The 28,000-nt window shown below is 38.3% G+C and overlaps 1 protein-coding gene across 1 annotated transcript; it reads right to left on the bottom strand.

Moving 5' to 3' along the window:
• Window positions 1–392: 392 nt before the first annotated feature.
• LOC133865240 (histone-lysine N-methyltransferase ASHH2) lies at window positions 393–27,851 on the bottom strand. Its single transcript, XM_062301608.1, has 18 exons — window positions 27,662–27,851; window positions 24,379–27,505; window positions 23,916–24,123; window positions 17,546–17,712; window positions 17,322–17,401; window positions 15,805–15,936; window positions 15,588–15,704; window positions 14,841–14,933; window positions 13,263–13,340; window positions 12,871–12,927; window positions 6,012–6,834; window positions 5,866–5,921; window positions 5,478–5,557; window positions 5,250–5,332; window positions 5,048–5,127; window positions 3,650–3,729; window positions 2,147–2,192; window positions 393–1,911 (listed from the first exon to the last, which is right to left on the bottom strand). The coding sequence occupies exons 2-18, from the start codon at window positions 27,251–27,253 to the stop codon at window positions 703–705; spliced, it is 6,264 nt and encodes a 2,087-aa protein (XP_062157592.1). The 5' UTR covers window positions 27,254–27,505; window positions 27,662–27,851; the 3' UTR covers window positions 393–702.
• Window positions 27,852–28,000: the final 149 nt, after the last annotated feature.

The raw sequence follows: 28,000 nt of genomic DNA, 5'->3' as shown, positions 1-28,000 counted from the left end.
AAGCAACTTTTTTCTCTTTTTGTCATGATCTGAACCGTTCATCTTAAATGAACAACAATAAACCGCGCAAATAAAATGTATTGCATCCGGTGCATCAAATCTCAATCTACTTGACTGTCCTTCAAAATTCCTCGATAACAGACTAGTCAGTAAAACTGATCATATCATCATAGTGGTATTTTGATTTCAAACAGGCTATTAGAGATCCCAACTCTTATTCACAGATAGTGAGTGGTGGGAATGCTAGGAAACAAACTCTTCCAATATCACGGATTAATTAAAACAATTCCATCTTCAATCTTGCGCATCATGATGGAATTTTTTTTTTATTTTTTATTTTAAAAAAAAAAAGAGAAAAAAAAAAGGAGAAGAAAAAGCATAACGCAATTGAAGACACCAAAGAATTGATCATATTGTCTCTTATTCCGCTGATCTAAAAACATTCATAAGCCTTTCAAGTATCTGTGAGAAAATGATACATAAACAAGAATGACTACCTCTTCGAGGCGTGGACCGATAGCTCAATATACAGGACTGGAATGAGAATAGCTCTTGGCGCTGGGTATAGTATAAAGAACTTGACTAAGAGAACTGGAATTCTGAAATTGAATAAAATTATCATTAGATATAAACCTGATAACAAATGAATTGAGAATGGTAGTGTTGAAGAATCCAGTAACTCTTCAAATTTTGTCCTATAAATCAATGATGATTTTGGTGCTGCTGATAAAAACTACTGCCAGCTTTGTCCACCCTACTGCTTACATCCTGTGACAAGTATGAATCTGTCTGCTCATTTGCTACATTCCCTATACCTATGCTGCATGAAGAACCCCTTGAGTTGTCTCCCATGTGTCCCCACACATTCCTTTTCCGAAGCCATGGTGGCCCTAATTTTGTATTATTCCGTTTTTCCTGCCTGAAATACCTCTTTCCCAAGTCACATGAGGATTCCCTTGCTCGCTTAAATGTCTGTTGGCTATTTGCACATGGAATGTCCAAACATGGAGTGGTTTCATCTGCATAACAAGGGGCAGGACAATGGCTGTCCCTTTGTCCTTCTGCAGGATGAGAAGGTGGAGGATCTTTGTTATCTCGGGGAAATGGAGGCAATGGAGGAAAAGGGTGGAAAGGCATGCCAGGAGCAATAACCCAACTCTCCCAGCTTTCTGCCTGGGGTGTGCCAAATTGCTGTAAGATGGACAGCGGTATTCCATATGAGACAGGCAATCGAGAAATGAATTTCTCCTGTGGCTGCCCAATAATCGCATCGAAAACACGCTTCCTATGGTGAACATTTTGTCTAGGGAGATCAATAGCAGTTGATGGACCCCGAGCTGGGGGAGATGAAAACCCAGGTGGAACATCCTCAGGTATGTTCTGCCTTTCATTATCAGCCCCACTAGCTTCATCTTGCTGACAGTGATTGTGAACAGGACCAGGGCAACTCCTGTTCTTTCTGCTTACATTGTCTACATGATCCAGTGCCACTTCAACACCCCCTTGTAATGGTCGGGATTCAAATTGCTCTAGCAATGTAGACTCGGTCCTCAGTTCCTTGTGCGGAGGAGATCTCGGAGTTGGGTTAGTCTCTGCTGGCTGATCCCATCTGCTTTTACGTTTACGAGTTTTTATCTCATTCGTCTGGCAACCACCTGCACAAGGAGCAGAACAGCCCTCCTGTAGACCAGTATCATATGAGGTCGTTGAAATCACCGTTTGCTTCACACAATCAATTGCTTCTGTAGGTCTTGCATCCTGATCACGCCAACAGTTGTGTGATGCTGAGAACCTATTGCAGTTCGAACCCCTGCGGATCTCCATCCTGCCATCATCTCTGTCCAAGTAGCCAAGTTTTCTGACAGGTCTAGGAATCCACCTATCTCGAAAGTTCCGTGCAATTTGATGAACCTGTATATGCATGACACTGTTAATACAAATCTACCCAAGACAATGCATAGAGGATTAGAGAGTCAATGATGCATCCACAAAAAGAAAAATGTTTAAATAATTAGATGACAAATGACACAAATCAACTAATGAATTTCTATGCAACCTCATCCATCAATATGAGACTGAAAAACTACACAATTAATGTATATTAGATGAAATTCAAGAAGTTATAGAGCAGTTAACGCCAAAATACCTGTTTGTCATCATGCTCTGTCAGTGATAGTATTGACTCCCTAAAGCTGCATAGAAACACATGTCTCAGGGATATATTAAAACAAATAAATAAATAAATAAAATCTGCATGCCTCAATAACAATTTCATTGACTTAAAAGAAAAATAGATGATTGGTTTGAGTTTGAACGGAAAATTTATAACCAACCAAGAATTTGGCTGCTCTTGGACCAAGACAAAAGAAACAGAGCTAACACTGATGTCCTTCCACAACAGCACAAAAAACTCACATGCCATAAAAATATTTGATGGTGAACATGCAATGTTTAAATCTTTCACCAGCCACTCCTGATTACATGCGCATTTATATAAACAGTTATATAAACAACGAACACAGAAACCATGTTTCAGGATAAACTAAACAAGCAATAACAGTCATGATCTCAAATGGATGTTGACACCGTCCCACACCTTAGAGGAAAATATATATATATGACAAGAACCCCTCCAAAGCATAGCCACTTCATATACCAACCCTGTCAGGTAAACCTCGGACTCATATAAAGCGTCCCCTCTACACAGATCGGATTATACTCCGGTTTCGCCTGCAGGCTGGCCCTAAGGAATTGTTTGCACCTAAAGAGATTCAAACCTTAGACCTCATGGGACTACCACAAAGACCAAAGCCTTTATCGCTTGAGCCAATGCCTTGGGGTTACAAGAAAATATTTATATCCTGCATTCACTAAAGACCCCGACAATCTTGATCATTAACTTCTATTCTCTTAAAACCATAGCTTTTGCAGACATATTTCTCTACTGCCAAGAATAATCTAGTGCATTATCATCCGCAAAAAGTTCATTCAACATTCAGTATGGGATGGTAATAGGACCTCAATAAATTGGTTTGAAAATGCCTCAAATATGCCGCAGTCTTAAGGAATTTGTTTTTGAACATATAGCCTTTCCAAGAGTCTAAATGTGCTTATATGCCTAAATATGTCCACCAGGCTAATAGTATTTTTTAGGTCATTGGCATTGTGATGTCAGCCTATATATTGGCCTAAACATAAAGTTTTCAGAATTTTGTTTTTGTTAAGGAAACAGAATTTGCTTCCAGATTGAGGCCAATCCCTTGGAGGATCATAAAAGCTACAATCCTCTATCTCATGCCTTTTTCCCTTCACAATTTTTTTTTTTTTTTTTTTTTAATTTCCATATTCCTCTCCTGTTTGTATTTCAGTTCAAAAACTCCTGCATATCAATCCCCCTTAAAAAATAAAAAAATAAAAAAACAACAAAAAAAAAAACAAAAATTTACTCGAGCCTGAAAAATGGACAAAAGTTCTATTCTCATAAGTTTTAATTCCTAATGTAATTAGAAGAGCCTCATCAACTGACTTCCATCTGACGACAAACATATTACAAGGTATTAATGCATAGGTACAATAATCCAGGAACTGTAAGGCCAAAACATAATAGTAGGAAGATTCATTAAAAATGTAAAAAATAACATCTTCTAACCTCTCCATTCCAGGACAAGGAGGACCTCCATTAATATGTTCAGGTGTCAGTATCTCCCTCACTGCCAAATACTCTAAGACCTGCACCAAAAGGAATATCAGTATGCAGTTCTTCATTTACATTCTTAAAGAGTATTCCTATTTATTAATTTCTACTGAAGCCCAATCAACTGCATCCCCCCTCCCCCCAAAAATAAAAAAAGAAGCACACGAACAGAAACATACACATACACAAATGTACCAGCTACCAATATAGTATAGGCAAAATACATGCACAAATGTCCCAGCTAAATATAGTATAGGCAAAATATGGCGAGAACCTCTTAACTGGCCAAATAAGTAATCTTCAAGTTGAACCATTTTAAATCTGCTTGTCCCAAAAATTTAAAGAAAAGAGAAGTAACAATAAAAAACAAAGACTTGCAACCACATTATTTAATCTTATATATAGATTTAGATAGTAATCCAAAATATCCATTACCTTATATCCGGATAATAACCACATTTAATAACAGCAATAATAGCGCGGATGCAAATAGTAATCACATATTGCAGGTGCACATGCGGATGCCTAAAAGTGATAACTGCATTATGCGGATGCAAATATTGCTAATGACCGCATCCGCATCTTCACCCCTAGTTGCTAGCATCTAATGGTACATGATATGATATCTTTTTATTATTATTTTTTTGGTAGTAAAGTGGCAGATATCAATTTTTGTTAGTGGGCTGCTGGTAGTGCTCTGAGTGTTGCTGTGTGGAAGATGGTGTTGTCGTGAATGTTATGGTGCCTATGAAGAGAAATGAATGACAGAAGCTTTGAAGACCGGGAGAAGACTTTGGAGGAGATTAAGGCTTTATTGTTCTATTCTTTGTATCTTTTGGATAACTACTTTGTTTTTCCTTTGGTAATTAGTGATCATAATTCCTAACATTTTTTTCTCCTTCCAGCTACGTATTTTCTCTTGTATACTTCATGTGTACTTGAGGCGCCTTATGTTTTTAATGATATTTCGATTACTTACAAATAAATATATAAAATGTCTTTTTAAGAATTCAATCTCATTAGAAAGGAACAAGGGAGACACAATCCTAATATACAAGAAGTATACAAGAGAAACCCCATATTAGGAAGTGGTACATATCAATATGCATTGCATCTTTATTCTATCTTACTAAACACAAAATATGCGCCATATTCACACCTTGACCAGTTTGCAGCAGAGGAAAGAGGCATACTTTATTACGAGATTTATATGAATTAGTGTATTTGGTAATATAAGGTTAAAAACAAGGTGCTTCTCAAAATAATAGTGTGAATTATTGTATTTGGTAATTTGCAATTGTGATTAGAGGAAATTTAATCAATTGAGATATACAAGGTTCCCAATGCAAGCACCTTGAGAAGCTTCCGGAGGATAGGAATCTTTTTGAAGTCCCTCCTGTACTGCTTCATTATGTTGTGCAGCATCCTCAAACCTATAAGACAAAGGAACAGTAATCCTTTTAAATGAAATACAGGCACAACTACAATAAATTTACTTCTACAACAACATGGGGAAACAAATTGTATACTATTGAACAGAGCTAAGGAGACATACCATTTTTGTTAATTATATCAATCAATACTGCTCGTGATTTTGTTTTCAGAAGTGCATCAAGGATCATTGAAAGATCTCGATTGCTACAACCAAAAAAGAACAGACAAAAACTCTAATAAATGAGTTGTCAAATAAACAATTCACATATAAAACACTAACCTATATACCATAGTGACCTACATTTAAATATGTAAGAAAATTAAATAAAAAGGAAAATCTATAATTTACCTCTGAATTGCTTCACCATTGCCACTATCACCTGATGCTGCAGTGAGAAGCAGAAGCTTCAAGTAGCCTTTAGGGGCATCCTGTAAGAAAATGACATGGCTTAGAATATGGATTACCTACAACTAGACATGCATAAAAGAGGTCCAAATTGTAAAAGATGTGTTTATTGGTTGTAGTGAGACGAAATGCTTCAAAGAAGAAAGGAATAAACAAAGACTTCATCAGAAGTAATATTGAACAAGAATTCAGGAAGTAAAATGATTGAACCAATGGTAAAGTAAGAACACAGTGCACAAAAACACTCATGTATGCGCATCAACCTTCCAACTGCCTAACTCAAAACTACCAAATTCAAAGAATCAACTTGGATATCATTGAAACTGCTTACCTTGCGTTTGCTAATCCCTCCATCAGTATCCAGCAACTCATTAAGTTTCTCTTCAACTGCAAGCATTTTAGTGCATTAACGATTAATATAGTACCCCCTTTTAAATATTTTGGTTGTCAAGACAATAAAAACAGAAAAATTCGAACCTGCTTCAGAACGGCCGTTAGAAGAACTTTCCAGTAACTTTTTTGGTTTAATAGACAGCACCTGAGATTTGTTGGCTGTCACCTGAACTTTATTGGTATTCAGATGATTACCACTAGCTTTTCCTTTTTTAACAGAAGTAGATGGGCGAGAAGCTTTCATCAAAGTATGTGATTTTGAAGAAACCCTCTTGTCTTCAACTGTGTCAGACTTGGACTTCATATTAGCATCAACAACAGCAGATAACGATTTACTGAGAGTCATAGTTGGAGAAAATTTCTCTGATCTATTAACATATGATGAGGCTTTATTCATGGTTTCCACTTCTATGAAATTCTCTAGCTGAACAGCGGGCATGGACTTGATTATTACATCTTCTGTTGGATGGGAAATTTCGACTGGTTGAACAACAGCTGGTAACCTTCCCTTGGAGCCCTCCAGTTCCAACGAGCTCTGTAGTTGGGAAGCAGCAGATTGGTCCAAAGAGTCCTCTTTCTCTATGGTACTCTCCAACTGCCCAACAGCAGTTGTGGCTTTATCCATTCCATGTCTATCTTTTAATACACTCTCGACAGTTTGGATTTCAGCACTCTCAAAGGGAATGGCACTAGGCATCATATTGTCCAAGCTATCTCCACTTTCACCGTCTTCAAGAAGCATCACAGGTTCCGGAAATTCGTCATCTGAATCACCTTGAACAATTACTTCAGAATTATGCAGATCACCACCTATAAAACCCCGACATTGAGGTGCACCACAATAACATTTTTTGGCAGCTGCCCCAAACACCCTGACATAGTTGTAGTCAAATGTCACCTCTTCACCCTGACAAAACAACTCAAACTTAACATAGGATGAATGGAAACAACAAAGGGATAAGATGATTAAGCAGCAACAATGTCTCAAAAGGTGAAATTATGCAGTGAGGCATTAGGCCTCCAAATCACATACAAAAATAAACGCTCCTAGTCTGTCCGTTCTCTTCTATATGGCACTGAAAGACATCTTTGTCCTTTTATGTAGTTTTATTTTGTTTCTCAACTAAAATAGATTTACGAAAAGATCCTAGCGCTAAAATTACATATAATATAATTGTAGGTTTCTTGATGGGTTCTTGGTCGGGTTTCAGTATAAAGGGTTTAGGAATTGTTAGGCATGAAAAAAGGCTGGATCTTGATTGCTTTTATGCAACTAAATTTAGTAATCAACGTTGCAGGATTTTCTGGCAGCAGATTGTTTTAAACTAAATTGAAAACAGCCTAGGCAAAAGCACCAAGGCTTCCTAAGCAATCACACCTTAAAAGCTTCAAAAGCTTCCGGAACTTCTATAAAAACCCTTCTCACAATAAAATGTTATCAAATTAGAAACTACTAACACAAAATAGAAAAGACCTCAAAACATAAAAATGAGACTTCTGGACCTCTGGAACAGCCCATTTCAGTATATATGGACACTAAAACTGGAGAAATTACCAAATAATACTTTTTTTTGATAAGTGAAATTACCAAATAATGCTAACCAGGCAACTCCCTTGTGTAATGAAATTCAAAACTAAGACTCAAATAATAAATAACGTAGCCTAACTAGGGTGCTAATTAGTCCCCATCAAAACTAAATCACCAATCTAGAATCTTCGGGAAAATCTTCAAGAATAATATCAGATCATACTGGTAACGTATTAAACTACCAATGACACTTATCCTTGGACCAAGATGTCTTCTTGCTTTGTCTAGAGGTGATTTTCTTAGTCTTAGGCTTTTCATGTTCATATACCATACCACGGAAGGGGACATGATTCTTGCACAACAGTTGTGCAACTGTTGTGCAAGATTCAAGAGACATGGATGGAACCCATGTGGTAGGTTCCACCACATGTGTCCCACGGGGAATCCACTCTATGTCTCTTGTCTCTTGCACAACTGTTGTGCAAGAGACATTTCTCTTCTCTGAAACAGTGAATATATCTACGCAAGGTATGTCTCTCAGTCTCTTCCTTTCAAGTAAGAGAGCCAAATTGAGTGTTTCACGAGATAAACAATTAAGATATTGATTTTATGGAGGCCATTGATGCACAAGGGCAGTAACATTATCAGGTAGGCAGGTGATGAGAAATGATTAGCGAGGGACCTCAACGCTGATAATCTGGATGCCTAATAACAAAAAGTTGGAACAGCAACAGATTTCTATATTGGATACTAAAAGAGAAAAATGAAGTGTGTGTTTGGATAAGTTTCCAAAAAGTGTTAAGTGGGGTCCACATCTGAAAACTTGTTTTGATAACCATGTTTAAAGTGTTTCAAAAAGAAAAAGAAAAGCAAATAAATAAATAAGGAAAATTACTAAATCACTCCGAGTTTTGTGCCTTCATCAAATCACTCCTTGAGTTTCTATTTTTATCTTTTAGTTCCTAGAGCTTGTCCCCATTATTAAATCGATTATTCCATCCAATTTTGTATAGATTCTGTTAATTCTTTTGACGGAACCCATAAAAAGCCCACATCCTCTACACCCGGTGAAAGGGTGCCCTCCACCCTATGGAGGCCAGCCCTCACTTTTTTTTTCCCCTAAGTGGAGGCAAGTCTCCACTTGTTAATGTGCATAAAAGATTGAAAAGTATTTTTAAAGGTATTTTTCACTTGTTTTTGAAAAACTAAGCATATGTATTCAAAACATTCTTATATGGTGGGAGAATTTTAATAAAAGTGTTTTGCATTTTTTTTAAAAGTGTTTTGTGTTTATTGTTTTGAAAAGTGTTTTCAAAAAACAAAAAATGAAAGAATTTTTTGTGGGGGCCACATTTGAAAACTTATTTAAATAACTACATCTGAAAAATGTTCAGCGTTTAAAAAGAAAAAATAGTTTTTGCAAAAACCCAACCAAACTTGCTTCTTCAGTTCTTGACTACCCATCTCTGCACTATAACACACATCACATATTTCTTGTCGTGTAAAGATAATTATAAAAAATATACTTCATAATAAAGCAATTAATAACGCGTCGGGCCCTGACGATTACTCTATGGCATTCTTTCAAGCTTGTTGGGATGTGTTAAAAGAAGATATTATGGTGGCCTTTCATGACTTCCATACTAGAGGTAAGTTCGAAAGAAGCCATAATGCTAACATTATTCATCGCCCTCATCCCAAAGATTTTAGGGACTACTGATCCCAAAGACTTTCGCCTGATTAGTCTTGTGTGTAGCATTTACAAAATCATTGCTAAAGCAAGCAGACTTAAGATGGTATTGGAGAAGAATGTTTCAGAGTCGCAAAATGCTTTCATCTCGGGTAGGCAAATCCTAGATCCTCTTCTTATTGCCAATGAATACCTTGATAGTATAATAAGATCTGGGGAGCCAAGTGTACTATGCAAGCTAAACTTAGACAAAGCCTATGATCATGTTAATTGGGATTTTCTGTTGAACATGCTAAGAAGGTGTAGTTTCGGGGGATGTGTTGTTCCTGGATAGATCATTGAATTTCCACGATGCAGTTCTCGGTTTTGATTAACAACACCCCCACTAGTTTTTTTAGTAGCTCTTGTGGCTTGAGACAAGAGGACCCTCTGCCTCTTCCGCTGTTTGTCATTGTGATTGAGTCGTTGGGTAGAATGATTTATGTAGCAATGACTAGGGGATTGTTATTTGGCTTCTCTATGTAGACAGGGTTTGATATCTCTTAACTTCTATTTGCGGATCATACTTCGATTTTTAGTGGGGCCGACCTAGATCATCAGTGTCATCTGCGGTGCTTGTTTCTATGTTTTGAAATTGTTTCGGGCTTGAATGTCAATTTGGCTAAGTCAAAATTGGTTCCTGTGGGTGATGTTGCTGATGTGGATGGATTGGCTGGTATTATGGGCTATGGGGTTTCCCCTTTGCCTTTGAAGTATCTTAGTCTTCTGTTGAGGGCCTCCTATAAGGCCAAGTCTATTTGGAACGGTGCTTTTCAAAAGATAAGAGTGTCGGTTGGTTGTAAAATGACGTATTAAGAGTGCACTTTATTTACTTACGTACTTCATGTCCTACTTTTCTCTCCCTATGGGTGTTACAAACCGCATTAAGAAGCTTCAACGTGATTTTTTATCGAGTGGGCTAGGTGAAGGGTTCAAATATCACCTGGTAAGCTTGTCTAAGGTTTATTCTCCGATCTTTGAGGGAGGGTTGGTGGTCCGAAACTTACTGATGTTTCAATCATGTTCTCTTAAGGAAATGGCTATGACGCTATGTGGCTAAGAGAGAGGCTTGGTGGAGAGTTGTGACGGACAATAAGTTCAGTAGTTCGTGGGGTGAGTGGTGTTCTAATGAACCTCCTGGGACATATGGGGTGGGGTTATGGAAGAATATTAGGAGTTGAGGGAAGTTATCTAGCCATACCAAATTTGAGCTGGAAGATGGCTCCAAGGTCAGCTTCTAGCATGATTTGTGATCTGGGTATATGGTCCTTAAGAAAGCATTTCCAAATTTTTTTGGCATTGCTCGTGCAAAAGAATGCTTATGTTACGGCTCACTTGGAGATTTCGGGTGGCTCCAATCAATGGAATATAAGCTTTGCCGGAGAGGCTCATACAGATAGAAGTCTTTGCCTTGTTCTTCAATGTGGCGTAGAGTGAGGCGGGAAGGTAAATACAAGCTTTGATGAGTTCCTCCATAAGAGGTTTATTCGCTATTAGATCTTTCTACAGTGTCTTTGTAACGACCCACCCCCAACGACACAATATTGTCTGATTTTTTGTTTTCCCAAACCAGACTTCCCAGAAGCCCTCCTGGTACTACTTTCGTATAAGTAGGCTTAATTACGAAGTTCTGATAAGTTCATAGCTATCACGACTTTAAAACGCGTTGTGTCAAGAAATGTGAGAATATCCATATAAGCACATCCTCATTCCCATCCTAGGCGATGTGAGACGCCACAGTCTTGGTTAGTATTGATGGCTCTCACTTCTCTTGAAAAAGTGTTTGGCGAACTAAGGTTCCTTTAAGGGTGGCCTTTTTTGCTTGGTCAGTGGCCCTACGTAAAATCTTTACCATGGACAATCTGAAAAAACGACATGTCATCATGGTTAATATGTGTTGTACGTGTAAAAGGAATGGGGACTCTGTAAACCATCTTTTTTTTTATAAGTAAAATATATTAAAAAGGCGCAAAGGGGCGCAACCCAAAGTACACAAGATGTATACAAGGAACCCCTAATGTAAAGAACATAGAGAACATCTATCTAAGAAATCAAAATAGGAACATTCATGCATTAACTTAATTCTATCTCTCCACATAAACAACATTTGAAGCCTCTTTCTCTTCAGATTCGACAAACCAGTCTCACAATCTTCAAAACAGCGAGCATTCTGTTCCCTCCAAACGCACCACATCAAACACAACGGAGCCATGCGCCAAATCTGTATCGAAGTCCGATTACCCTTCTGGCCCCTCCAACTCCCCAACATGTCTTTCACCGACCCCGACATTACCCACTCCACCCCAAACAATTGCATAAACGCCCTCCACAATTCTGTAGCCACCATACAATGCAGAAACAAATGATCAATGGATTCTCCAGCGGTCTTACACATAGAGCACCAATCCATCACGATAATGTTTCTCTTTCGAACGTTATCTAAAGTTAAAGATTTCCCTAAAGTTGCCGTCCAAACAAAGAAGGCCACTCTCGAGGGAACATTAACTTTCCAAATACTTTTCCACGGAAATGAAGACTGAGTAGGACTAGACAACAACTTATAGTAGGACTTTACCTCAAAAGATTTCTTTCGCGCTGGCACCCAACACAACTTATCCTCTCCCTCGCTGCTAACTTTGAGGGTGTACAACATCCCAAAAAACCTACTAACCGCTTCGACCTCCCAATCATGAACTGAACGAGAAAACATAATATTCCATACGATGGTGCCATTTTGTCTCTGCATAATTTCCTCCACCCAAGCATCCTTTCTTCTAGCAATAAGGAACAAATCTGGAAAGAGGATCTTCAAAGGAATTTTCCCACACCATATATCATGCCAAAACAGAACTTTTGAACCATTCTCGATCTCATATCTCACATGCGCAGCAAAAGCATCCCATCCCCTCCTAATACTTTTCCACACGCCAAACCCATAAGAACCCCCAACCTCCTTAAAACACCAACCACCCCTCAAACTACCATATTTGACATCCACCACCTTTCTCCAAAAAGCATCTCTCTCCATAGCATATCTCCATAACCATTTACCCATCAAGGCTTTGTTGAACATAACCAAATTTCTCACTCCTAGCCCCCCCGAAGCTTTAGAAGAACAAATCGTACGCCAATTAACCATTGTGAAGTTGTCAGGGCCTTGTGGGATGTTTTCTTCAGTCAATTTGTTATCCTAGGTTATGCCTAGACGAGTAGTCGACTTATACACGTGTTGGTGGACTATTGGTAGTACTCGGAGTGCTGTTATGTGAAAGATGGTGCTTTCGTGTCTATTGCGATGTCCATGGACTGAAAGAAATGACAAAAATTTTGAGTACCGTGAGAGGGCTTTGGAGGATAAGGCTTTATTTTTCTAAACTTTATATCTTTGGACAACTGCTTTTGTTTTCCCTGTGGTGATTAGTTATCTTAATTTCCTTATTTCTTTTTTTCCCTTCTAGCTATTTGTTTTTGCATGTATACTTCTTGTGTACCTAGGAGTACCTTACGCTTTTAATGATATCTCGATTACTTATTAAAAATAAATAAACATTTAGCACTGTCAAAAATCTCCTCTATATATAGACCTAAGCCAACTCATCTTTGCCAAAAGAAACAAACAATATGTTCACATGGACTCCAACCAAAAAGCTAAGCGTGAAAATAATTAATGCAAGATGCAAGCATACCTTCTTAATATTCCTTAACGCAAATAGTCCAATGCAAATTTCTCCATTCACCATCCACTGATCAAAGAAAAAAAAACGAAATAAGTGATTTATAAGAGAAAAGGAAAAAGGTAATAACCATAAAAGGAAGTTTTCAGGGGTAAAGACTCAGGCAACTGAAAAGTTACGAGGTGAATTTCAAAACTTGGAAAGCCAATAAACTTACATCTCAAATCATGGTAATGGAGGAAACAGGAAAAATGTATCACACAAATTATTTATGCAAACCTCATCAGTGACAGCTTTCAACTCTCTTCATTTGTTGTAATAAGGAAAATTGTTGCGGTGACAAATAACAAGAATGTAATAGCAAAACATTTCTTCACAATTAAGTCAGAATACTATCCATTCACCTTTTCTGTACGGCAATTAGGATCACAACTATGGTTAATGAAACGGCCCAAATTTCCTTTTGCACATGCATCTATTACCTGAAATAATGGAAAACATTAGCGACTTATAATCAAGAGTGAGAAAGTGACAATAGAAGTAAAAATTCTACTTGAGAGAGAGAGAGAGAGAAAGGAAGAACAATTTAAACAAAACGCGATTCAGATAAAAATAAGAATAGCTGATACAAAAATTAACAATTACTGTAAAAAGAACTGGTACATACTATTACATGTGGAAAGCCCATGTGCAGATTCAACTTCAAGAGAACTTGCTATCATTCTCATGAAGTGGATTGCTAACAAAAGAAATTAGGATCATGTCATAGTTTTTGAATTACTAAAAAAAATTCGTTTTCATAATTATTATATATTATTGAGTAGGCCTGAAAAAAAAAATCAAATTGAAAAGTTTTATAACACTAACCACCAACAGCTCTAGGGCAGTAATTTCCCAACCAAAAAAATGGAAAAAAACTTCTACTCCAAGCTTTAGTTTTTTTAGGCTTTTCTAAATAGATGTGGAAGAGACCATAGTTTTCCAGCACTAGGACCACTAGCAAATGTTGATCCATGGTCTTGCCATTGCAATTGCACATGTAACAGCAACCAACGCTATAATACTTAAATCTTTAAAAGGTTCTCTACCATGAGAAGCTTGCCTAAAGCAACTGTCCTCGAATATAAAGCTAGATTCTACTCTTCCACAAATATATGCCACTGTAGTCCCCATCCGATACTAGGATTTAACTCAAACTTGCCCAACCAGTCACTTTACAAAATGTCCAGAGAAGCATCTACCAACTCCAACCACCAACTTCCAACATGCTCTCCAATCTCAGACACCAGCGGAGGTTTCCCACAAGAATAATCCATGAAACAGTCACTGTAATAACCCGACAAAACTGAATAGGAAAATACCAAGATAAAGCATAACATCCAGCTGAGAGACCCGAAAATATTGTCCATCAATGCTAAAGACCTCAAAATATTTGCAACAGTGCATTTCCCAATTATCAAATTACTAAAGTTGACAGCAACATGCTTATCTCATTTATTCCATCTCAATAACAGACAAGTACATACTCCAGTCATGTAAAATAATTGAACTTTTCTTTGTACGCTTCTATAAATTTCACTAGATGACAAATGAACGGGCAAAAAGAGAGAAGATACTTTTTTAATGAATAAATTACTGAACTAAGAAATTGAATATCTAATTTTGGGGGCAGGAGTTGGGAGCAGCAACAATTGGAAATCATGAAGCATAACAGATGTATCAAGGCATTAAAGTCATGAAATTACTCTGATTGAGGACTAAAACCTAGTGAAATTTTTATTATTATTCATAAAAATAAAAAAACCTAGTGAAATTTTTCATCAATAAGATCTGAATTATTCATCAAAAAAAAAAAGCCAGTGAAATTTTTCCAAACAGTAAAGAAGCATTTAGAAACACAACATTCTACTGACAAATTTTTTATCAAAGAAAAAGTTACTCAAATTAGGAAAAAGAAAAAACCAAAGAAGACAGATCCAAACCTCACTGCCATTCAATGTCATGAAATAGAAATGTCTATGACCCTTCAAAGCATAATCTTTTTGCCGTGCCTCATAAGCATGCATATCAAGCACCTGGTGGAAACATATATTAGAAACCTTGTCAGAGAAAGCCATACTGAGACACACTACGCCGCCATGCACAGGTGCGCACACAAAAATGTCAAAGCATTTTAAGTATATATAGCTGGGACAATGGGAAACTATCCCTTAAGCATTCCATTCTTACAAACCACTGAGGTATTTACTACATTAGTAAAAGGAAGAACGTCCAGCTTTGATGGAAAAAAAAGAACAGAGCTTATGTTTCCAGCCAACTCAGTTAAGCCTTGTTCCATTCAATCGGTTACATGAAGTCTTCTTTTGTCGGTTGGTGATCTGTTTGGTGTGTGCAGGGAAAGTGTGCAGTAAGAAGTAAAGGGGCTTGCCACAAAGCCTTAATCCTTAGAGAGAGAGAGAGGATTCACAGGGAAATCTTATAATGCACTGCCGACTTCGTATGAACTGGTTTTCTTTAATGGTTTCCCGAAAAAAAAATGATAAATTTCACAATTGCACCAAAGAATCAATGTTTTGTATTTCCTCATTAATAAATTCACCTAAAGGTTTTTGTCCAGTGGTAACCCAAGGCATCCCTCATAGTAGTTGTAACTTACCACTAGCCAAAGACACCTATGGATTCACCGTTAGATAAAGGATAAAAAAAAGGCGAGATAATTCTTTAGTTACCTCTCCAACATATTCAATAAGAAACTGCCCTTTGCGTATATCCTCAAGCAACTTTAGCCCATAACCCTTCTTCCCACTTCGAAACCACTCCAGTCTAGCATATTTCTGTTTCTGGAACTGCAAAAAAGCATTTGGACTAAAACAATGTCCTTTACATACAAGTAACTTCACTAAAAGAAACAAATACATTGCTAGCCGCAATAATTAGCTAAGATACCTGTTGATTTGAACATAAGTCTCCACATGGGCAGGTGCCTTGGACGCATTCAATATTAAGCATGCGGTTCAGGCATTCATCTCTGCATCCCAACCGGTCTTTTGGAGGTGGTTTGCAATGGCAAACCATTACCTGATTAAAATCGATAAAATACATAAATATTAAAATATTAAAAACAAAAAACATAAACTTACCTATAAAGACACAAATCAAAACAGCCTTTTGCATGTAACAAATACAATCAATAAAAATGCAAAAGCTAATGAAAAAATAGACGCTTAATTATCCATTATATCAAGAGCAAACAACAAGTGTTAAACAGGGGGGGGAAAAGGAAATAAAGTTACCAATGCAGTAAGGACAACCAAGAAACTCCTTACTAATAAACACTAAAGATAATACACGTCCATGGAATCATACACTTCAACTACAATGTGGGCAGAGTTAGAAGACAACTTGAAGGGCCAACTTCTAACATTAGAACTGGTGATACCATTTATTTTACCGAAACCACACATTGAAAACAACGGCAGCATACCAGAAGGTTCTACGGCAACTAAACCACAGAAGCTGAAGTAGGTAGTTGAGTATGATAGAGAAAACTAACACTAGCTGGAAATCAACATCATAATGACACAAACATGGTGAAAGTAAAGAATCTTCAGGTATATATGAAAAGGAAAAACTGGACTCAAATATTTAACAAAAAAGAACTAATCCATCCAATTTCCAGTGGAGTATACTCATATATATTAAAAATAAAATTGTTTTGGCAAGCCAATGACATGCCAGTCCCACGTCAATTAGATGTGCAAAAACTATGATTCTTCTTTGAAGTTTAAACTTTAAACAATATAAACATGTCCAAGTCCATATCCAAACCAAGATCTATCTGATACGTCTTTAACATGGCCACTATTCACCTTCAGGTGTATTTGTGCTACTCAGCACAGCTCACAGCTCCTTCATCATAATGGTACCAGATAAACATGTATCAAAGGCACTCCTTTGATACCATAGAGAGAGAGAGAGAGAGAGAGAGAGAGAGAGAGAGAGAGAGAGAGAGAGAGAGAGAGAGAGAGAGAGAATGTATGATAGGGAGTGAAAAATGGGACAAACATATTGAGTGAGAAGAGAGGGCATGGAGAAAAGAGGCAAGTGGGTAGAATCAATCAAAAAAGAAGTTATGCTAATTCCATCCTAGGTCATCCTATAACTAAACTACACATTTGATCTTTTTCTTAAAATGTGTTTCCTTGTTGCACTAGTTAAAAGGGGCCAAAGGGGAATAACCAGGATCTTTTTTTTTTGTTGAAAAAAATAGATATCGAAAACTAATAGAGGGTTTGATTTATTAGTAGTATAGATTATGCTATAATGCTACTCAACATGTAGGACAAATCCTTTTCATTATTAGCACCATAACAAAACAAAAAAAAAAAATCATTCAAGATCTTCTCAAAACATAGCAAAGTAATGAATAGCACAACAATTAAAATCAGATGTCAATTATGAACCTCATCAATAGTCTGGGTTCTACGCCAACGATGCAGAAACTCATTAGTAGAAACGCACTTAAAGGTTGACTCTTGGTAACCTGCAGCACATTCAAAAGAAAAGAAAAAATGTCATAACTCAGATGATATAAAAAGAAAAGGATAACTTAAGACCCCAAACTCAGTCTGGCTTCAAGCTTGTATCCAATCTTACTGATCTGATATCAATAGCAAATATCACATACCTGCTGAACGCATACATTCCAATCCCTTATAATTTAAACGGCCATCATTAGCATCTTCTTCACCGGAGGCATCAGATATATCCAACTCCGCATTAATCTCTGCATTTGACTTCTCTTGAGGTATTGAGCAATCAGCGAAGGGTTTATCCGTGTTGTCTTTACAGGTCCTTTAAAAATGAAAAAAAAAACACACACACACACAAAGCAAAATTAAATGCAAGATACAAAACTAAAGTTCCAAAAAGAAACATTATACAGGAAAAGATATTAGTGGCCTATACCATCATAATAGAAAGTAAAAACATACAACACAGAAATAATGGAACACAAATTATTCCATATATAAAAATATAAGGTAAAAATATACAACCAATACATATAATGAACAGCATATGAGTCCAAGTACCAAAGTACTTCATTGGAATGACAATATCTTCAGATAATGGTACACCAATTGTCCCACTTCAACAATGAGATATGGTAATTCTGAAATGGGTGAAATCCAACCTAGCAAGGAGGGAAACTCTTAAACGCGCAGGGAAATTCATCACAGATGCCCTTCATTTCCTAAATCACATCTAATACTTGGATACTCTCACTTTTCCAACTTAAAAATGAATTCACTGTAGATGGTTTTAGCCCCCTGAGGATGTCCCAATTCAAACTTTTACCTACATGTAACCTAAATGAAGTCAAAGTAGATACAAGTGAAGCTTCATCGTCTCACTATGTAGATTTGTATCTCTATTTCCTTTCAGCACCCTATAGTTTGAGCTCTCTGGACTAGAGGGCTGTTATAGCACAAATAAAATTTCCGTAGGCCTTAATGCAGATCCCTATAACTATCCATTTTTCCCTCCCAGTTCTGTCACCAAAAGTGCCTTCAGGAACCTTCTCTTGGTCAATGAACAATTAAGAGACGTTTCAAAGGTGACTAAATTCAAGGGCATCTCACCCAACATTAGTCTTATTTATAGGAGCAATGAAGACAATAATGTTACCACATATCAATAATTTGTTATGGTCACCTCAATCGAAGTAAAAAACACCTCCTTTAAAACAGTGAATGGAACTTCTGGGAAGCCAGACCAGATATGAACAGCTAACATTTTTTTTAAATAATTGACAATATCATTAAAAGATATGAACAATTAACGTGTCCTTTGGGAACATTCCCTTGTGTTCTATATGCCAGGATATGGTTGTAAATGAAAGGGCAGCTTTATCTCTCGTCTAGCATCTTAGAGAAGTAAAACTTCAGGATACTCAAAAAGAATCAAAGGCAACAAGCAAATTCACATATAGTAAAATGGGGGCCAACTCCAAGGGTGCTTAAACATATTCTCGTCTAACCAGATAAATTATAGATCATTCTTTCTTATGGTGTACTGATACACCTCAAAAACAAAGAATGGAACAGCGAGAACACAAGCTAATCCTAACTACAACCATAAACCCATGTAATTGTTCTTGTATTTCCTATTCAAACACATTGCCATGCTCTTTGGAACTTTATTTTCCTAGCTTTAAATCACTATCACTTTAACTCTACTACCAAGCAATTTTCTTCCTCGAGAAACACATTCTCCAATAAATTTCTCCTCCCAGTTAAATTAAATTATTTTGTAAGAAAGAAAGAGAGATTGAAGTTACATATCATCTTATACATAAGCAGCCATTTACAATACACAAAATGATTGGAAATTCTGAAAATTAAAGATTACGATGATCAGATGAACTAGCAATTTCATTAAATATTTTACAAATTATTAAAGAAAAAACTTTTTTTAAAACTAAAAGAAGAAAAAGATGTTCAAGGATCAAAAGTCCCCTAGCACCTTACTTATCAAAAAAAGTCCTCTAGCATCTTCCTGTATTAAAAGAGCATAGGGGCACAACCCTAGTATACTAAAAGCATATAAGAGAAACCCCTACTATAAAGGAACTCTTCTAAAACTCTGCCCACTTATGGCAGAAATCTATCTTGCCAAGACTGAAATTATCAATTGTATAGCCTGTAAAAGCCACCACATCAGACTGCTCAATTCGCTTCCAGATAAACAGGATTAATTCTAACATCTAGAAATTTAGAAAATAAATTCCGAATATCATTGGACCAACATCCATATTGTCGGAGACATGATAGACTTTATCTTAACAATATATCTTTTTTATAAGTAATTCAATTTCATTAAAAGCGCATTGAGGTACCCTAGTACACATAAAGTATACAAGAAAACCCCCTTTAGTACAGAAAAAGAAGAACAAAACTCTAAAAACTAAGAAAAATTATAAACAGGCAATCTAAACAACGCTACTATCCATGTATACAAAGATTGGAACATCTTCTTTAACTCTAACATCGCAATCCCACTATCTTCAAAGTTCCTTGCGTTCTTTTCTCTCCAAATACAAGTAAACATAAAGGAGCCAACCTCCACAATTCCAAAACCTTACATTGTCCCAATTGTCCCCTCCAACCCACCAACAAATCTCTCACCCTTCGAGGCATAACCCATACAACCCCAAACAACTAAAAAGGCGAGCTCCATAGTTTTCTTACCACCTTACAATGAAGAAAGAGATTATCAATAGACACATCACATTTCTTACACGTATAACAAAATCCACCACAATAACATGCCTCTTTCGTAGATTATTCAAAGTTAAGATTTTCTCTAAAGCCGTTGTTTACACAAAGAAAGTCACTCTCAAAGAAACCTCAACTTTCCAAATACTTTTCTACGGAAACGAGGAATTCACCGAAGTAGATAACATCTGATAGTAAGACTTCACTTCAAACGATTTCCTTTTAAAAGGAATCCAGCACCTCCTTGCCTTACTATTTGAGAATAGAACTCAAAGAAATCAAAGACGCTTCCACCTACCATTCACGCATGGGGCTTATAAAGCAAATATTCCACCGCCACCACCAATGCTGATGGGCACTCCTACATCTACCCCGCCCTACCTGAAATCTGTAACACCCTAATCCTACATTGAGAAGAAGAACAGTCCACATAGAATTGATGGATTATAAAGGTATTTATGGGTGTTAAGTCTCACATTGGTTCCTTACTAAGTGAGATTAGGCTTTATAAGTGACATTAGGGAGTTCCAATTGCAACTTGACTAGTCCTTTTGGAGTAATAGCGCAGATGTAGTTAGCGCTTTCCATGAGTCATTACAAATGGTATCAAAGCAACCTAGAAATACCATGTGGTACTGGAGCACTACATGATGTGGCCCTGACGAGGACATCAGGAATTTAAAGGGGGGGAGATTGTAACACCCCATTCTCACATTGGGAAGATAAATATTCCACATTGAGTAAAGGAAATATAAAGGCACTTATGGGTGCTAAGAATCACATTAGTTCCTTACTAAGTGAGCCTGGACTTTATAAGTGATTCTAGAAAGCTCGAATTGCAACTTAACTAGTCATTTTGGAGTCATAGCGCATATGTAGTTAGCGCATTCCTTGGGGCTCTGCATAAGTCCTACTGCTAGCACCTTCCACCCGCGCCTTTCCCATTGGCACTGAAGAAAAGCCACCCAAACCACCTTTCTTAGCTCGGCAACACAAATTCTCTAGCCCCTCCCTTCACACCCCTCAGGATTACAACAAAACCTTTTCGGCCGCCACCCCATACTAGGCTTGGCAATTCGGGTCGGCGGGTTGGGTTCGTGTCGACCCGACTGACCCGATTACACAATCGGGTCTGACACAAACCCGACCCGATTAATAATCGGGTTGAACTTCTGAACCCAAACCCGACTCGCCTGCCAGCCGTGTTACCCGAACACGACCCGGGTAACACGTTTGTTTCAACCCCTAAAATTTGAGATTCTAAATCCTTGATTGATCAATGATCAGAGAAGTAGAGAATTGAGAACCCAATGTTTATCAAAACAAAATCAATACAAACATTAACAAATCTAATGGAAAATTCACCTAAATCGGCACAGGACCGAACTACAGAATGGTGAAACTGAAACACTGAAGTGAAAAATTGAAAATCTGGAAGAGATTCAAGAGAAGATGAGAAGTGAGAAGTGAGAACTCGAGAAGTGCGGCCGTGCGAGAGTGCGGACTGCGGACTGCGGGCGACGGGCGTGCGCCATGCAGGCCGGTGCGGCTACGCCAACTAGCGGGCTAGGGTTCCAACTGCGGAGCGCAGGCGACGGGCGTGAGCCGTGCAGGCGGTGCGGCTACGCCGACTAGCGGGCTAGGGTTCCGACTACGGAGCGCAGGCGACAGGCGTGCGCTGTGCGGGTGGTGCGGCTACACCGACTAGCGGGCTAGGGTTCCGACTGTGGAGTGCGTGCGCCGTGCGGGCCGGTGCGGCTACGCCGAGTAGCGGGCTAGGGTTCCAAACTTCTGATTCGTTTCTTACTTTCTCAGTTTCTCAACTTTCTCCAATTCTCTGTTTCTAGATTCTTCAATCTTCATTATTCTACTGACTCTACTCGACTTCGGTCTTTCTTTCTCTTTTCTTTCTTTCTTTTTTTATTTAAAAAAAAAAAAACCGTGTCTAATCGTGTCTGGTGGGTCAACCTGCGGGTCGACCCGTCAGACACGATTTTAATCGGGTCATAATCGGGTCAACCCGATTATGACCCAAACCCGATTACACCAAACCCAAACCCTATTTTCCCGTGTCGTGTTTGTGTCGGGTTCGCGGGTCGTGTCAAAAATTGCCAACCCTACCCCATACTCTGTCATTGCCAAATACCGGCCATACCTATTAGAGCATCTTTGTGCTATGAATGCCTTGCTCCCTACCCTTGAAAATTTAACAAACTCTGTTGACTCTTCTCCTTGAACCAATGCCTCCATCGTGTTGACAGTCATGCAACACTCACCTTACCCAAATACACTACTCGTGATACCCCTCAGCTCCTTTCGACCAAACGTAAAATTGAAACCCCTTCTGCTACCGAAAGCTCAAAGGCTTTGGCCTCTACATAAAACCAACTCAAGAATTGCATCACATACGACAAAAAACCATGGTCTCCAACCACACTAGAAATCAAGAGTAAACATAGAAGAAGGAAAGCATCAATACAAGCCAACGAGAGAGAGAGAGAGAGAGAGAGAGAGAGAGAGAGAGATGGTTGATGTCAAAAACGGTGGCCAAGGAATTATGGATCACATATTATGATAATAGGTTCATAATTGCATTGGCATATATGAGGCAAATAGTAAGGTGAATACCCATCTCTATCCATAAAAAAATATATATATATAAATTGAATGATTGGCAAAGGATATTGATGCAAATCAAAAGAAGTTCAAGAAGGCAAGTATAGAACCTAAAAAATATATAAATATCATCCAAATTTGATGCATGGCCTGCTTGGGAAACTTTCTAGTCATGTAATTGTATGCAACAATCATCTTTTTTTTTTATTTCCTAAACATCATGTGATGCTTGATTGGGTTTAATTAATTTTAGGTTTTAGTGGCTAAGGATATTTTATGTAATTTCCAGAAGTTTCAGGACATGGGTGATAATTGTGGTCCATAGATCCTATTTTAGGCATAATTATGTAATTCAGTCTTGTATGCGTCTCTTACTAGTTTTTTAATAAGTAATGTCACATCCTTAATAAAGAGCAAAGGGGGCGCAACCCTAGTACACAGGGAATATACAAGAGAACCCCTAATTGGAAGAAAGATAAGAACATTAATTCAAAAAATCTGCAAAAGTAAAAACACTCAAGCTATGATGTGCTGCAATCCAGATATATAACGTGTTAAGCAAAAGCTAAAAATCTTTTAGTTTCTAAATCGGGTGTCCAAATCCAGTTAGAACAAGGAACATCAAAGCCTATGTGATTGAGCACTTGATCATACTGGAAGTTTAAGAATTTCCAGCACTAAATTGCTGGACTGTGAGAAAGATGTTTGGCCTTGCATAGTTGCATAGGCTTTATCTTCTATTCACTTAAAGAACAAATCAGACTTGAATTCAGAAATTTTTTAGCACATTTGACACATCGAGAGGATGCAATTTCCTTCTTCCAAAGTGCGATTGCTTTAGGAACCTAGGTTTGACTATCCTGGTTGTATCTTCTTCATTTTCTATTTTTCTTGTTTACTTCAAAATTGATCTTATTTGCTGCCTGCAGCAAACCAGACCTGAACAAAATCAAATCACCCATGACTCTAGCCTACCAAGAGCTTATCATGCTTAAGCCTTTTTACATCAAACTATGGATAATACTCCATCAGAGATCCTTTCCCAATTACATTGTATACATGACAACTTAATTCGATGCCATATATGCCAATACCATGTATCTCAAGGTTTCTAGCTTAATAAAACCTTTAAAATGATCAAGTGAGATATAAAAGACGGTGTACCATGTGCAATTTGTCTTTTCAATAGAATCTGCAAGCAAAGCTGGTATACGCCGCCATTTATGACAATCATCACACAGCACCCAAGCCTTGCGTGAGGATAGACACTGCTCCTCTATACCACCTGGTACCATGCTCAAGTTAGATTGGTTCGTCACTGCAATGCTGTCGACGATGTTGGTTTTTCCAATGCAATCAACTTTCTGACTTCCTGCAACACCAATTCATGTTAAATAAGAAGCAAACTTTGAATTGCCTATGCTAACAATAAGTATCTAGAACGTAAGAGTTAAAGAAAGTCTATTGCCAAGCACACACTCACACAAACACACACAACAACAAAAGAAAGCACACACTCACACAAACACACACAACGACAAAAGAATTACAAGAAAGTTAGACATTCTCCAGTCCTCCAAAAGGATTAAAAAAAGATTGTTGTGCACTCCCTTAAGCAAACTATTACCAGTTTCTGGGTGACTTTCCACTTTGAGTACAATTTGGTTACAAACACCCTTCTCCTTGGCTTTGCACTTGTTAACAGACTTCTGCGGCTTCTCCCTCTGTCTACGTGCATTCCCTCTCCCGCTTGCTGATTCAGAGGCTTTGGACCTGCCCTTGCTCACTCTACCAGATTTTGGAAGTTTACGCCCCATACCTTTAGTAGAAGGATGTAAATTCTTGGAATTATGTGACTCTGATAATTTAACATCAACATCTAGGTTGCAATATGTTTGAGCTTCCGTACCACTTTCCTCTTTCAAAGCCTCAATGAATACTCCTCGTTCACTCTCTCTTGAAAGAACCAATGGTTCCATAGGTACTTTCTTGTTGCTTGACAGGTTGCTTGAAGTATTTGCACTGGTGGGTGAAGTAAGAATTTCTCCAGAGCAAAGCCCATTACCCATATCTTTTTTGCTCCCGTGTTTCTTTGATGTTTTAGCTTTATTTATGCCAACTGGACCAGATGATCCATCTTCCAGAATAGAGTTACGCGAACAAGGAACCCTGTCCTTCTTTCCCCTCTTACCACTGGTACGATGTCCTTTAGCAGCAATATCCTTGGAGGAAGTCAAAAGAGCATCATGAAAATCCGCTTGATGTCTTGCAGTGACTTGGGCATCTGGAATCAAATTGATCACTTCTGAATCAGGCGAAGTTCCAGGATCTGTACACCTATTCTCATTAGTCTCTCCCAATGCTTCAACCTCCACATTGGAGGGAACCCCAAGATAGTCGTCTGAATCTCCAGCTACCTTATCTATATTATTGGTGTCCTGGGAGTCCTTATTTGCGAGTTGTCTATCCATAACAAAAGCATCTGGAAATGTTTTTTCCTTCTCTAGGTGCTTGCTGAAACATTCAAGTTGCATTATAGTCCCATCTTCCCTCAATTTATCCCCAACACAATTGGCTAATTTTGGAAGTTCTAAACTGGTTCCAGAATAATCAGTCCCGTTAACACCAGTGGTAGCACTGGCAGATGCTGACATATCAACAACCTCTGAAACCATGTTGTTCAGACAACTTTGGCCTGCCACTTTCCCCACTTTAACCTTCAAACGAATACGACTAGTCGATGCAAAATTATTTCCGCTTGACCCTCTTGAGCTTCCACTTGCACATTTCTTGTTCTGCTTTCCACTTCGTCGGCCACCCCTTGCTTTTCTCAATCCTTGATTCTGTAGCAGATTGAGTCCATCAAGCCCATTAGTCTCTTTGAAGAACTGTGTAATATTCCCCAACAACCCCCAGTCAGAAGAACGAGCTCGTTTTGATAAACAGCTTCTTCTCATTCTTACAGCCTTCACCACAATTCCGATACTTCCATGTGGGTGTGGCACATTGGTGGTGCGCTTGCACTTCTTTGCAGCCCTGTTTTTATTAGTTTTCTGGCTTGATTTACTTCTCCGGCCATTCCTTCGACTTCGAGTAGATGAGGACACAATTTCAGGACATTTGGTTTCAAAAACACAACCAAATCCGACATTATCTTTTCCTTCATTATCTGTATGTCCAGAACATCCGACCACACTGCTAGAATGAATAGAAGCAATAATATCCTGATCTGGCATATCCTTCAAAGTGTCATAATCTGCAAGACTAAAGGGTTGACAGGACTGGGAAAGAACTGATTTCTCAAAATTACAGTGATGAGCTATGTTGGCAGCACTTTCCTTTAAAATACAGGAATTTTCTTCTAATGGTAACATATAGATGCCAGATTCAACACTTACACAAGTCGTGAGACCACTTTTCTGTTCCACAGCCTTGGCAACACTTTCTGCACAGGAAACATCAACAGTCTTATCATTCCTCTGCTCTTTTTGTTGGAAGGAGATACTCAGTGATTCAGCCATATGTAAATTCTCCAAGGCCCTCTGGGAACCCTGTGAAGGCAATACTTGGATACATACACCAGTATTGCTTTTTGTTTGAAGAATCCCTGTAACCGTCTCAGCAGAGAGACCACTGAGAGTCTCTTCATATTTCTGATCCCTATGCCAGTCACTATTGCTCACTAAGTCACCTGCATGTAAGAATTTTAAAGGCATTTCACCATCCTGCAAAGGTGAAATCCGATTGCAAACATCAATTTTCCCATCCATATCCTCCAAAGAAAGACCACCGATGCGGTTAGTTTCCCCCTGCACGTTCTGCTGGGCATAATTACTTGGCAAACCATTCACCTGTATTAATTCCAAGTCGTTTTCACAACCCAGTGAAGGAGATATTGGGTTACAAGTATCAGTCTCTAACCCTGCTTCACCACTTTGCTTACCTGTAACCTCCATGACCCCTTCTGGAGATGAACCACTCATGGTCTTATCAACCAGCTCATCCAGTTGAACACAATTCCCCTGTGAACCAGTCAAAGGCATAGATTCCAAAGGTGTTTCACAGTCATCTTCACCTTGAAACCCGCTTTTCTCCAAACAAAATGCGCCAGTTTCCAAATTACAAATTCCACCCTGACTCCGAATCTCGTTAAAACAGTCCCCACTGATCCTACGTTCACTGCCCAGCACTTTCTCCGTCGTCAAATCACCCAAATTCTGACTCTCACCCACCAAGCCATCTTTATTAACAGTAAACACTTCCGTAGCGTCTGTAACCTCACCAGAGCTCACACAACCAGAGTCAACAACCCGAGACAAATCCGGACACCCATCCAGAGCATTCGTGGGGTCCACATTAGACTCAAACAATCTGTAAGCTGCTTCCGAGCATGACTGCTGCTCGGATACAGATGGCATGGGAAATTCTAAGTTCAAATTCTGCTCAATAACAGAACCACATAACGGTTTCTCAGTTATAGTCAAATTTTCACAGGAACCCATCTCAAACACGACAAAATTATCATAGTCTAATAGAAACCCATTACTCTACCGGAAATTTGATCAACGTACTATTCTGAAATAAATTGCAACCCAGACCCAGCACAATGCAAGGCCCCAATCACCCTCCAATCAAGCCCTAACCCTGTTATTCTTCACCAAACTCTTGAAAATCAGACAGAACCAAAAAGACAGTACCTGCGTCGAAGCCGTTTTGAATTCTAACCGCACAAAGAAAACCCTAGAAAAATCACTCTACACATGAACAAAAAAAAACCCTAATATCAGAATCGGCAGAGCAATGCGGATACACATAAACACGCCTATACATATATACACATAAAAACTTAAAAATAAAATAACAACAAACTCAAAAAAACACGGACAAGGAGATTAGAGAGAAGCAAATACCTGTGCAAGTCAGAGATTGAAAAAGAAAAATTACAAAAAAGAAATTTATTTTGGTTATGAATGGTTTTTCTATATTTCTTTAGAGAAAGATAAAATTTGTGGGAGTGGAGTCGTCTCCAAAACAGTTGGTTTTAAGGGAAAGCAATAGAGAAGGTCTCCGACCGGTTGAAGGAGTTTTTATCAAATTCCTAAAGCTTTGTTCGGTAGAGACCGTTCTAGCCCTATACGACTATGGGCCGGAGTCCTGATTTTGATGGAAAAGGGGTTGCTGGCGTGGGAATTGTAGGACGCGTGTCCTATCGAGGGCAAACTGGTCACTAAAACTCATATCAATGTTTT

This window comes from Alnus glutinosa, chromosome 4 (assembly GCF_958979055.1).
Source record: "Alnus glutinosa chromosome 4, dhAlnGlut1.1, whole genome shotgun sequence".
Classification (NCBI taxonomy): Eukaryota; Viridiplantae; Streptophyta; class Magnoliopsida; order Fagales; family Betulaceae; genus Alnus; species Alnus glutinosa.
The sequence above is the reverse complement of the archived record's forward strand: the minus strand, read 5'-3'. Positions and strand labels throughout refer to the sequence as shown.

Coding starts and splice junctions, on each gene's coding strand:
- LOC133865240 (XM_062301608.1), bottom strand. CDS start 27,253: ATGGGTTCCTGTGAAAATTTGACTATAACTGAGAAACCGTTATGTGGT. Junction 15,705..15,804: donor ACTTATGTTCAAATCAACAG/GTATCTTAGCTA, acceptor GCTTTTTTGCAG/TTCCAGAAACAGAAATATGC. Junction 14,934..15,587: donor TTATTGAATATGTTGGAGAG/GTAACTAAAGAA, acceptor TGTTTCCACCAG/GTGCTTGATATGCATGCTTA.